Source organism: Papio anubis, chromosome 7, assembly GCF_008728515.1.
Source record: "Papio anubis isolate 15944 chromosome 7, Panubis1.0, whole genome shotgun sequence".
Taxonomy (NCBI): Eukaryota; Metazoa; Chordata; class Mammalia; order Primates; family Cercopithecidae; genus Papio; species Papio anubis.
The window spans coordinates 39,673,266-39,687,062 of NC_044982.1; the positions used below are offsets into that span (position 1 = coordinate 39,673,266).

The 13,797-nt window shown below is 33.5% G+C and overlaps 1 protein-coding gene across 16 annotated transcripts in view; it reads right to left on the reverse strand.

Annotated features, from left to right (window-relative positions):
- Window positions 1-13,797, reverse strand: part of GPHN (gephyrin) — a 429,045-nt gene that overhangs the window by 204,897 nt on the left and 210,351 nt on the right. For 8 of the 16 annotated variants that reach the window (XR_004185388.1, XM_021941883.2, XM_031669110.1 and 5 more), the window contains 2 exons: window positions 4,438-4,494; window positions 2,188-2,259 (listed from right to left, as the gene is read on the reverse strand). The exons of 4 other annotated variants lie outside the window; for them this stretch is intronic. Coding sequence is in view for 11 of the 12 variants with exons in the window: in XM_021941883.2 (XP_021797575.2) it covers window positions 2,188-2,259; window positions 4,438-4,494 (129 nt within the window). In the remaining variant the exon portion in view is untranslated. The remainder of the gene's footprint in view (window positions 1-2,187; window positions 2,260-4,437; window positions 4,495-13,797) is intronic. 4 more of the 16 variants (XM_021941884.2, XM_031669114.1, XM_031669109.1 and 1 more) reach the window with 1 other exon arrangement.

The window sequence follows — 13,797 nt, forward strand, 5'->3', positions numbered from 1 at the left end:
TTTCTCCATGCTGTTCTTGTAAATAGCGAGGGAGTTCTCAATATATGTGATGGTTTTAAAAGTGGTAGTTTTCCCTGTGCTCTCTCCCCTCCTGCTGCCATATACAACATACCTTGCTTCCCCTTCCCCTTCCGCCATGATTGTAAGTTTCCTGAGGCCTCTCAAACCATGTGGAACTGTGAGTCAATTGGACCTTTTATCTTTATAAATCACCCAGTCTCAGGTAGCATCTTTACGGCAATGTAGACTAATACACTTATTCTTGTGTGTGTACACCTACAATAAATTTTCATGAAACAAAATTATTACCAAATGCCAATTTACTTCATTTTATAAACAAAACCTGTCTAATACAGTCTATGGTTCTGAGAATAACTTTTTCTTTTTAGCATCAATTTTTAATATTCAAGGCATTTTAAGGTATACTTGGGTAGTAGGAATTAAAGGGTAAGGAGAGAAACTGAAAATTCAGCTAAGCAATTGATTTGCATGTTTCCTAAGCTGAACTCTCTAGAGAGGATACTACTTGCCTTTTGATAGTTTTTTAACAGGATCCTTAGACTAATATACTTTATATTTAATATTTTTAGAAACAAGGTAATCAGAACAAAGTGTTTCTCAGTGAAATAAAACAAAAGATGACGATGTTGAGATTAATCATTATATAGTAGCACAGGTGTTGAAAAAAGAAAGAATGGCATGAGATAACCTAATTTTTAAGGCATCAAATTTTTAATTTGATGTTGGTCTCTTACTAACTCATTACCATATAGACATCAGCAAGTCTCAACTTTTTGGTCTCAGTTTCATTGAAAAAAAAATTACTTCTCATGATTGGTTAGGAAAGAGCACAAGTCTAAAATACATATATTAAAATATTTTTATGGGTTTCTAGAATAATTAGGTATGTTCAGACTGATTTAATCATAAAATCCATACTAATCTTTTTTTTTAAACAATAAAATAGATTTTGGGGAGTGATTATGGATGGTTTTAAAAATTCCGTAAGAATATGTGCAGAAAACAAAGAATAGCTCAAAGGGAGAAGTAGAGATATGAGATACGTGTATTAATTCCTTCTCTGTTTAGTTATTAGAATTTAATAACTTATTAATACAAATCACTTTATATTTCAATAATCAGAAATTTAATGTAGAGATATACATGACTACATGTGGTATACAATTAAAAACAAGCTGAGAAATAAGATAATTATCACATCCCTAACTTTTATTCTAGTTTATACAACAAAACTATTATAGCTGTATGAATTAAATGAATGGTAATAACCTCGGGAGAAGTAAATCTGATGCCAGGATTCACAGGAACTTTTTTAGAAACCCCAGGAATGAAAGGATACAGCCATAAATTACAGTAGTAATTTAGTTTTTCTTCTGCTACATTTATACTATACATCAATTTAGAGATTTTTCTTGAAAATCTTGACAGTCTGAACGATCTGTCACAAAAAATACTACCATGAATTCTGACTATATGACGTACGTACAGGATTGAGTGGATACAAGGTACTGTCCTCCTTCAATAGTTGTCTTGGGTATATTAGCCTTTAGCTCCAGTATTTGTAAGATGCTACGTGAAGGTGTTCCTGGTGAAGGTACTTACTGCTAATTTTCTTATTTTTAAACAAAATGACATACATTTTTTCTAAAAGAGTCTAAGTCTATTAACTCAGAACAAATGTGTCTACTTGCCAGATTACCTATGATACTCTAACACTGATTATTTTCCTTGAAAATTGAAATTGTACCATCAAGGATATACCCCTCACATCCAGCACATAATTTATTATTCTGCTGACATAACTAACAAGGGGTAGAAGACATGACCAATAGGAAAATCTCCAAATGAAGTCTCATGGCAAGATCCTCAAAAAATTATACAATTGTATAAGAAATAGTGATTTTTGAAAAGAAAGATTTTATTTTGCACTGGGGCCAAAATATTATTCAGTCAACAGCAATGTTAGTCAGTGTGGCTTTAGGGTCTTCTACCCTGCTAATTTAATCTTTATTTCATAAATGTGAGCATGAAGCCGCGGCTAGAAAAGAAAGAGGGGGAAAAGAGACAGAAAGGAAAAAGATGGAGATGAGAGGACAAACCAATCAAATTTGGAGTTACCAGTCAGTAGAAGTTTAGGGAAAAAAAAATCACCAAGTGAAATCGTACATTTACTCTGAGAGAGTATCCTTTCACATTGCCTTCTAGGTGATCTCTGAGCTCCTCCAGCTTTCGATGGAGCTACATGTAAACATCAGAAAATGAATTGAAAAAGCAACTTGTTCTCTTTTCGGTTTTCCTTTTAAAAATAAGATCATAGCATTATACATTTCTCAATGCCTTTGGCAAACATTTCAAAAACATTAAAGGTCTTTCTATAACGTAAGACTGCATGCTCAACAAACCCGTGACTAGGAAGTCAACATTTTATTTTGATTAATTACAGCATCTTTTCTTCCCAAAGTATTGGAGAAAATAAATACTATAACCATCCTTATAAATCCCCTAGAGATTCACTTTGACATTTTCTATCTTGTAGAAACATAAAGATATTTAAATATTATGAAATTTGACTTTCTTTCCCAAACACACTTTTTGATTTAAGACTGCATCCATATTAATATAAACTGATTTAATTATAAAATGTATCCTTTGTTCTTGAACATATATATGCGTATATACATACTCATATTGTATATACACTTAAAAACAATAAACATACATATATAACTTGAAGTTTTATACATCCAGAAGCTGAACTTGGAGATAACTGCACGCACACGCACTCGCACATACAATCCAGTTTACAGAACATGGTGCTGCAGTTATGTATGCCATTTTTATCTTTATTTCACCTTCAGTAATTTTCAAAAAGTCATGTCGTTCTGTACGTTCTCACCTGAATGAGTCATAATCCATAGTTTAAACCAGTAATGGATTTATTTTCCTTTAAAGACAAAGGTAAAATATGATACCTCACAGATAGACAGTGAGGAATGCTACTGATATATCATCAGGATACATAAACTCATTTTTCTGATTGAATAATCTTAAATTGCCTAGTTTTTGAAATAGGCATACTGTTAACACTTCCCATCCCCTCTGCTTATCCTTGGTGAAATAACATTTTAATAAAATAGCTATCCACTATAAAGCAGTGTTAGAGAACAGAGAGGATGGCTTTTCTGGAATAAAGGACACAAACATACAAACACACCTTCATCCATGTGCACTCATGTGCATGCACACACACAAATAAATAAACAATAACAAAAAAGTAAAGCTAAGAAGGCAGAAGAGGCAAGGAGAGGAAAGAGTGCAGAAATTAGTATTTCATAAATTGTTAAATGGAAATAAATTAGAGGTGTGCAAAATTTTGAAATGATTCAATATTAGACCTCAAGATAGTCATTAAATTTTAGGACATCCCAGTGCACTGAATTTTCTAGAATTTTGATTAATTTAACAGTTACTATTGCTGTAAGGGCAAATGGTATTGAGATATAAGAAAATAGTTAATTTTGTGAGGTAATTCTTCTGCATATTTTTAGAATTCAGCAATTTTTGTAACTTGCATTTAAGGTGGCAGCATTAAAAGTGATCAGTCTGTGTTTCTTAAGAGTGATAACTTATTTACCTTTCATTATGATTAAATGTTTAAGTACTCAGTGCCCAAGGCATATTGAGCAAACAAATATTTAGCAACTAGCAGACAAGATGATCAAATTAGAAATCTTTCAATTGTATATTAGCAGATTATATACACAAATGGACAAACATTTAGGTATGTATCTGGTTCTGTTGATTGTTGTATTGGTTTTTTGGACTTTTAAAAAATAAAACAGGATTAAGAGGGCGTAACTATTATCAGCTATATGTGGGCCCATTATACTACATGACACAAAATTTCTTTCTTTCTAATTCTTAGGATTATGTGTATTGAATACATATTGTTAACTCATAATAACTTTTCTCTGAAATGAACTATAAATGGTGATGATACCAAAGTAACATTTAAATTATTTTTTTATAAAAAAAGTTAAAAGGGGAGATAATATTCTGAAAATAAATGTTAGTTCTCTGTGTAACAGGAACTTAACAGACAGTGACATCAATCAGAGGAACGGTTTATTCTAGAACCCCAAATTATAGGCACCTGTAATGAGGCAGTTGCCCTTTCTGTTGTTTGTGGTGCCATTCAAAGCTAGTTATTTGGCAGCTTGCCTTCAGCTGGTTGCTCTATGTGTAGCTGAAACAAAAAAAAAATAATATGACCCAACAGCCAATAAAAATATTAAAATAAAAAAAAATGGGATGGTGAAAAATGGAAAAAGCCCCCTTCCTCCCACCACCCTCCAAAAAGGAAGAAGTGTAGGCTATAGACGAAATCTTGCCAAAAAATGTTAGAAACATATTTACTTTGAGGGATCCAACTCTACTAGCAACTCCTTTGCTTTCATCCGGCCGTCTAATTTGCTACAATGAGGGAAGATGGGTAAAAAAGACAGAATAAAGAAAAAGTGAACTTAAAAATTTTTCTATACATTAGTAAGTAATACATGCAAAAACATCAATTGACTCTCTGTGGTAGCTCTTAGGAGGCCAAGGAGTTAACTAACCCAGAGGCTGTATGACATGCTCTGCAAATAGGCTGGTCCCTAGAATTCAGTCTTTGTTATGGCACTATCCCTGAGATGAGGAAATTGGCACTTACTTTTGGTTATCTTGGGGACTTCTGATGAAGCAGTATCTGGAGTAGTGTTACATTTGCATTTGGCTTACAAAAAACAAAGAATTACAAATACACCTATGTACTTTTCTCTCGTAGTGTTTTAGTGTCTATTCCATTGTAATATTAGAAAACATAAATGGTATGACTAGAAACATTAATGTTCTGTAGGTGGAAAGATCAAGCATCATTCTTGATAGGTGACAGAGTGAAGCTCCTCTGCTTGCTGACCCAAGCATTGAGGGTGTTCAGCTGTCACTGAGATTCCCAATTTAACAATTGTGCTGCCCAACCAGAAAATTTTAATGCCAGACCAATGTTAGATATATTTACTACCTCAAAGCTTTCTGCTATTTTAGTTGAATTTTCCACTTGGAAAATTTGCTATCTTGGGTAAGACAGGGGAAATGAAAAGTAAAACTGTTTTTTAAAATAACTCATTTCACATTACTGCATAAATGAGCAAGGGAAGTTTCTCAACACAAAGTGTTTTATTAGAGGAGGTACTTTTTAAATAGAGCTCTAATGAGAACTAATGTTTTGGATAAAGAGGGAGGCAATAAAAAAAAAGGGCAGGGTGAAGAGCAAAGGGGACAGGAAGCTTCAGACTAAGTGGTTTTACACTATGGATTCCAGAATGAGGTCTCAATTCAGACCAGCATAGGTCAAGTTAGCTGTGATGTTCCTGCTTTTATTAGTAGATAGTAGATATATCAGTGTGATGCCAAAAGTTCCCAGTTAAAGTCTTCAAGAAATAATAGAAATCTGAACATCCTATAAAACTTTATTTCCTGGAAGCAGGATATATATTGTCTTACCCTTTTAGAAGATTTCTGATAGTATATGGAAATTGCTGAGGAATAATCATATTGAATTTGATTGAATAATCAAAATTGAATTTTCGTTTTGAATAAAAGCATATTGGTATATAAGAGTTGCATCAACTTTTGACGCTACTTGATATAAACAGGTTTTACTAATTATTCAGCATTAACTAAATGTTATGGCCAAAAGATAATCACTAATTCTAACTCTTCTTAGTGGAACAGAATAGTCAAATTTAGAAACAATGGATACTAATTAGAACATCAGCACCTATAAGAGAGGGGTTCCCTATGGAATGAATTCAGAGTGAGTTCATAATATCTGCTCATCCTCTTGTGCTGTTTTCTTTGATTTCTGAGGTCTTTATATCAAAAGCTGTTTTCCATCTTAAATGCAGATTCACAATATCTAGATTATAAAGGTAGAGTTGGTAGATTCCTATAAAAATATAAGAGTCTGATACCTCATGATGCTTTCTGAAAATTTTCAGAAAATGTGAAGATGTTCTGAACTTACACAGTAACAAGTGAACACCATTTTCTACGTTGTCTTTTATTTCTAGAAGACTTAAAATTACATTAAGCCCAGCAACATTAGGTATCTTTTTCAAGGTTACACTGGAAGTTGATGACAAATCTAGGAACAAAATCAACAGTCCCTAATTTCTAGATTAAAGTAGCATTCCCTCAGCAGGCCTGAAAATATATGGGATGGAAAAAAATTGATGCTTATAAGAGAATGTATACGTATATGTAACTATGTCTGTCTGTCTCCATCTGTGGAAGAAATTTTACATTACTATATATATGGAAGACATTTTTCCTGTACCATTTCAGTTCCAAATGCAAGTATAGAAACTTAAAGAACGAATTATAAGAAGAAAAAAAGACAGTTACCACTAAACTGAAAAATAGATTAAAAGACTGATTTAAATAGAGACTTTGGGAGCAAACAGCTCATCAATGCTTGATTTCAAATCTCTATAAACAAGCCTGTCTTTGAAACCATCATAACAGGAAAACCTTAGAAAGCCAAGGTGTTTTTCAAAGCCAGAAATGGCTACAATTCCAGTTTCATGTGATTTTTTTGCAGCTTCTGAAACAGGTAACAATAATACCTAATACTGAAAAACTTTAGAAAGAATTTGAAAAGGATGTCTATATAAACTAGAATTTGAGAAATACAGAAAAGTGAAATCAGTAGATTTAAAATGTAATGTCCTTATTTATTTTAGTCCTCCATTAATCATCAGTTATAGTGGGGCAGCATACATGAAAGAAATTCACAGCTAATCCAAACGCTTGATTATTATTATTATTTTTTTGAGACTGAGTGTGGTTCTGTCATCCAGGCTGGAGTGCAGTGGCACGATCTCGGCTCACTGCAAGCTCTGCCTTCCAGGTTCAAGCAAGTCTCCTGCCTCAGCCTCCTAAGTAGCTGAGATTACAGGCACACACCACTGCGCCTAGCTAATTTTTATATTTTTAGTAGAGATGGGGTTTCACCATGTTGGCCAGGCTGGTCTTGAACTCCTGGCCTTAGATGATCTGCCTGCCTCGGCCTCCCAAAGTGTCAGGATTACAGGTGTGAGCCACCGCGCCCGGCCAAATGCTTATTATATTTTAGATAAGAATTTAAAAGAAATCACAAAAGATTAGCATTCAGATAAGATTAATGACTTTACTCTTCTTGATAATAAGAGCCTCACATCATTAGCTATTTTTATTTATGCTTTTCTAAAGTCAAAACACTATCAGTAGCTAAGAGAGGTTACACTGTAAATGTTTACATTGTACTATCATGGCATTATAAACAAAGTCTGAGAATTGAATGTAAATAATTATGAGGATTATGGAGTAAATTGAGATTATTAGTTTACTTACATATGTTGATAATTAAAATTTAGTAGCAAAACAAAAATTTCATCATTAATCTTGAAGAAATCTTTTGACAAGTATTTTACCAAGATTTTAAAAGATATTATCCATGGGATCCAAAACACTTCAATCTTCTATTCAGTCTCTCAACTAGAATATATTTAACAAAGTATTCCTTAGAAATAGTCTGAAAATGTTGCACTGTATTACCTCTTTTGCAACACTCTGGGAATCTTTCCTCAGGGATTAATTACTGGGGAAACTATCCTCAGGGATTAATTACCAGGATTTGGCCTGTAGTAAAATGACTTTGACATTTGTATTTACTTTTTTTTCCAAGAATTTGGATTCTAGTAACATTATGCAACAAAAGAAATTGCCTGGATCCTAAACTAAGATGTGCACATGTTGATTCCCTTTGATTTAGCTCAGTTTTCCAAAACTGAGCTCACTGTAAAACGATTTCTACCATTAACAAGGTAGAAAACTAGCCCCACCCTTACTTCTCTTGCCTAAAATAAGTAATTGTAAATGTAGTATTTTAATTAAACCAAACATATATTTCATAGTTTAAAAATCAACTTGATATTAATTTTTAAAATAAAATACAGAAATTTCAGGCTTATGATAACTGCATTAAGGTAGACTCACATATCACTGGGTGTATATATTCATATTTCTCTTTAGTTACAAATGTTTGCTGAAAATGTTATATATTTTGTGTGTTTCCTTTACTGATAAGGGAACCAAGGTCTGGAGAAGTTCAGTGGCCTTCTGAATGCATCAATAAATAATATGAAAGTACAGCTGATATTATGTTCTGACTCTTAGGTTGTTTAATTAAATTTAGTCTCTTACCTACGGAATAAAGAATGTAGACATTCTCCCCTTCTCTCCATAATATATTTTGTATCAGTTTAGAATAAAATTACATAGATTAAACCAACATTTCTGTTTGTACTAAGGAGTTGACCATTTTATTTTTAGATCTAGTTTACCTTAAGAACTATTCTGAGACTAATATTTTTAACCTTATTATACCATATCATGGCTTTTTAAAAAAATTATGATTATCAAAGAAAAGAAATAAAACTTTTTTCTCAGAAATTATTTTCCAACCAGTATCACTCAGCATATATTGGTGCAGCTATAGATTGTTTTTGGCAGCTATGATTTGGAGAAAGAGATTTTTTAAAAAAGTTTTGCTTAAGAGCTCAACATTTAAACAAATTCCTATAAATAACAAAGTAGTTTTGGAATTAAGTTAATATTTCACCTCGCTATAATATTATATTATTCAGCCCTTTCAATAAAGCTGGTGCTTCATCATAGAACATTTTGTTTAATTTGTGATTTATTAAGACAAGTATAAAGAAAGGAATACAGCAATGAAAGAGAGTGGATTAATATATAAATGTGTCAAGGAAAAATAATTACTAATGTGTTTCTGGAGAAAAGAAAATACAATTATAAAACTAAACTAATAAAAGGATAAAAAAGGTCAAGGAAAGCTGCAAAGAGTAAGAAGTCAGAAGGCAAAAATTAGAATCATGGTGGCAAGTAACAGATCCTCTAAATCCCTCTGCCATATTTTTATCCTTAGGAAATCATTTTTTTTTTTTAAGATGGAGTTTCACTCTTGTTGCCCAGGCTGGAATGTAATGGCGTGATCTCGGCTCATCGCAACCTCTGCCTCCTGGGTTCAAGTGATTCTCCTGCCTCAGCCTCTGGAGTAGCTGGGATCACAGGCATGCGCCACACGCCCAGCTAATTTTGTGATTTTAGTAGAGACGAGGTTTCTCCATGTTGGTCAAGCTGATCTCGAACTCCCGACCTTAGATGATATTCCTGCCTCAGCCTCCCCAAGTGCTGAGATTACCGGCGTGAGCCAGCGCACCTGGCCAGGAAATCATCTTTTTCAAAGGTTCTGATTTCTAATGATATATTAACATTTGCATTTATTTATATTTTATTATACATTTATAATTTTGATCTTAGGGTTCTATATAGTTTTGATTCCAAGACAGTATAATCTATACTAAATTAGACCTTTATATAAATCTAATCTATATAAAATTGACCTTTATATAAATTATTTATTATTAAAATATAAATTATTTCCTGTTCACTAACTAGAGAATAATTCAACTGAAATTATTTTTTCCAAATTTCTTACCTGTCTAAAAAGAAATTATAAAACCCATCTTTAATAAAAGAGTTATTATGTGGGTTAAAATAAATAACCTTTAAGCAGCACATTATATGTTCTTAATATTTTTTTATTATTTGTAAATGAGACCAAAAAAAAAGTTTATCTTTGAACTTCCATTGAAATATGACATAATTTTCTATCCAGCAGGATTAAGAAGAGACTGGCTTAGCCTGGATGTAAAAATGCTGTGGTATATAGGCATACCTCGTTTTACTGTGCTTCATGGATAATTGCTTTTTTTACAAGTTCAAGGTTTGTTTGTGGCTACCCTGTGTCAAGCGAGTCGATCGTCACCAATTTTCCAACAGCAAGTGCTCACTTCCTGTCTCTGTGTCACATTTTGGTAATTCTTACAATATTTCAAACTTTTTACTATGAGTATATCTGTTATAGTTGTCTATGATCAGTCATCTTTGATGCTACTTTTGCAATTGTTTTGAGGTACCACAAATGGTGCCCATGTAAGATAGTGAACTGAACTGATAAATGCTGTGTGTGCCCTGACTGCTACACAGACTGACCATTCCTTGTCTTTCTATCTTTCTGTGGCTGGCCTCTCTATTCCCTGAGACAGAACAATATTGAAATTAGGTCAATTAATAAACCTACAGTGGCCTCTAAGTGTTCAAGTAGAAGGAATAGTTGCATGTCTCCCACTTTAAATCAAAAGCTAGAAACGACTAAGCTTAGTGAGGAAGGCATGCTGAATGCTGACACAGCCAGAAAGCTAGGCTACTTGTGTCAAACAGCTGAGTTGTAAATGCAAAGGAAAAGTTCTGGAAGGAAATTTAAAGTGGTATGCCAGTGAACATATGAATGAGGAGAAAGTGAAACAGCCTTATTGCTAGTATGGAGAAGGCCTGAGTGGTCTGGATAGAAGAACAAGCCAGTCACAACAGTCCTTAAAGCCAAAGCCAAATCTAGACCAAGGCTGTAACTTTCTTCAATTCTATGAAGGCTGAGTGAGGTCAGGAAACTGTAGAAGAAAAGCTGAAAGCTAGCTGAGGTTGGCTCATGAGGTCTAAGGAAAGGGGATGTCTCTATAACATAAGAGTAACGTGAAGCAGCAAGTGCTGATGTAGAAGCTGCAGCGAGTTACCCAGAAAATCTATCTTAAATCCTTGATGAAGGCAGCTACACTAAACAACAGATTTCCAATGTAGATAAAACAGCCTTATATAATGGAAGCAGATGCCATCTAGGACTTTCTTTGCTAGAGAGGTGAAGTTAACGCCTGGCTTTAAAGCTTCAAAGGACTGGCTGACTATCTTGGTAGGGAATAATGCAGCTACTGACTTTAAGTGGAAGCTGATGGTTATTGACCATTCTGGAAGTTCTATGGCCTTTAAGAATTATGCAAAATCTACCCTGCCTGTGCTCTACACATGGAACAAGAAAGCCTAGATGACAGCACATCTTTTTGCAGCATGGTTTACTAAATATGTTAAATCCAGTGCTTAGACAAAAAGATTCCTTTCAAAATATAAGTATTCATTGCTATTGTACCTAGTCAACCAAGAGCTCTGATTGGGATATACAAAGGCATAATGTTTTCATGCTTGCTAATACAACATCCACTCTGCAGCCTATAGATCAAGGAGTAATTTCAACATTCAAATTGAAATTTTATTATTTGTTATTATAGTTATTATTTAAAAAATAGATTTCATGAGGCTATACAGTTGCCATATAGTAATTCCTATAATTGATCTGAGCAAAGTAAATTGAAAACCGTCCAGAAATAATTCATCATTCTAGATGCTATTCAGAACATTTTTGGTTCATGGGAGCCCAGAATATCAATATTAATAGGAGTTGGAAGAAGTTGATTCCAACCATATGATGTTTAGTAGTTGAAGACTTTGGTGGAGGAGAAAGAACTGCAGATACGGTAGAAATAGCAAAAGAACTAGAATTAGAAGGGGAACCTGAAGTTGCGACTGAATTACTGTGATATTCATGATAAAACTTTCACAGATGGTAAGTTGCTTCTTATGAATGAGCAAAGAAAGGAGTTCCTTGAGATGAAATCTACTCCTGGTAAAGATGCTGTGAACATTGTTGGAATTACAACAAATGATTTAAAATATTGCATAAATAAACTTGATTAAGCAGCAGCAGGGTTTGAAAGGATTGACTCCAATGTTGAAGGAAGTCCACTGTAGAAAAAATGCGTTCAAACAACATTGCATTCTACAGCAAAATCTTTTGTGAAAGGAAGGGTCAATCAATGTGGTAAACTTGTCTGATTTTAAGAAATTGCTGCAGCCACACCAGCCTTCAGCAGCCACTACCCTGATCAGTCAGCAGCCATCAGCTTTGAGGCAAGACCCTCTACCAGCAAAAAGATTACGACCTGCTGACAGCTTAGATGATTGTAATAACTGTTTTAGGACTAACATATTTTTAAATTAAGGTTTGTACAGTGTTTTTTTTTTTAGACATAATCCTTTTCACGCGTAACAGACTACAGGAGAGTATAAACATAATTTTTACATGTACTGGGATACCGAAAAATTTGTGTGACTCACTTTATTGCAATTTTTCCTTTATTGCAGTGGTCTGGATCTGAACCTACAATATCTCCAAGGTATGCCTGTAAATATAGGTATAAATAACTCCAGTTGGCTTTATTAAGTTTGGCTACGAATCTGAAAAATAGGCCAAAGGACATCTGTGTAATTACCAGATCCTATCTAAAAAAATACACAAACAAAACCCAAACAGGTATGTATATTTTCCTGGTTTTAAAAATAATGTATATTGTGAAATAACTTGCAATTCTATTCCTAAACAGTTTTGTTTACTAATTTTTTAAACTATACATTGTAGTTTTAGTATTTTCTCATGTCATTAAATATTCTTAATGAGATGATTTTTAAGGTTATAGTATAACTTCTATATGTATGTACTATTAATACAAGTTATTTTCCATAATGCTGTGATAAAAATTCCTGTACATAGTTTGAGATGGCCTCTTTAATAATTTACTTTGGATACATTTCTAGAGACAAAATGATTGATTAAAACATAACTTTTTTTTTTTTTTTTTTTTTGAGACAGAGTCTTGCTCTGTCACCCAGGCTGGAGTGCAATGGCGTGATCTTGGCTCACTACAGCCTTCGCCTCCCGGGTTCAAGTGATTCTCCTGCCTCAGTCTCCCAAGTAGCTGGGATTACAAGCACCTGCCACCACATCCAGCTAATTTTTGTATTTTTAGTAGAGACAGGGTTTTACCAGGTTGGTTGGGCTGGTCTCAGACTCCTGACTTCAGGTGAGCCACCTGCCTCGGCCTCCCAAAGTGCTGGGATTATAGGAATGAGCCACCATGCCCGGCCAACACATAGCATTTTAAGATCCTGCCTCTCTCTCTATATAGGTATGCTATACAGTACATACATTTCTGTATATACTTTTTAAGCAAACAATACATGTATACAACACGTGTATGAAAGGTTATACAAATTTATTGCTTGAAAGGTTATATTCCTATTAGTGTGAATAGAAATACTCATGTCATTGCTCATTATAGTACTGATGATTATAGTTTTAAAATAATTATCAATTTGATTGCAAAATTTGTATTGTTTTAAATTTTTAGTAGATTTCTAATGAGAGTGTACTCCCTCCACATGTATCTGTGCTGCATGTATTTATTTTATTAAATGACTATGCTTACCTTTTACTCATCCATTTTTTTCTTTCCTACTGGATTAGAAGAGCTCTTTGAGGTTGTCAACCCTGTATCTGGTAGATTTCTTATAAATATTTTATTTTCACATAATCCACTGTAAGTTCCTTAAGAACAGGGTTAAAAAGTCTATTCATTGCTGTATCCCCAATAGCTAATACAGTATTTGACATATAATATGCATTAAAAATATTCACTGACATAGTCAATGAATTTCTGAATTATTCTGTGTTTTCTCTTTAACAAAAGTAGAATGAGTAGGGAGATGCTCCTGAAATTTTGGGTCAGAAAATACCTAATTTTAGAATATATATCAGTTTAAGATATGAAGATCCAGAGGATAGTTTAGTATGGGATGTACTCTATATTAAAGTCAAAATGGGATATTAAATAGATCTAATTCATGCCTGTATCTAATAAATTCTGTTGCTGAAATAATGATGGG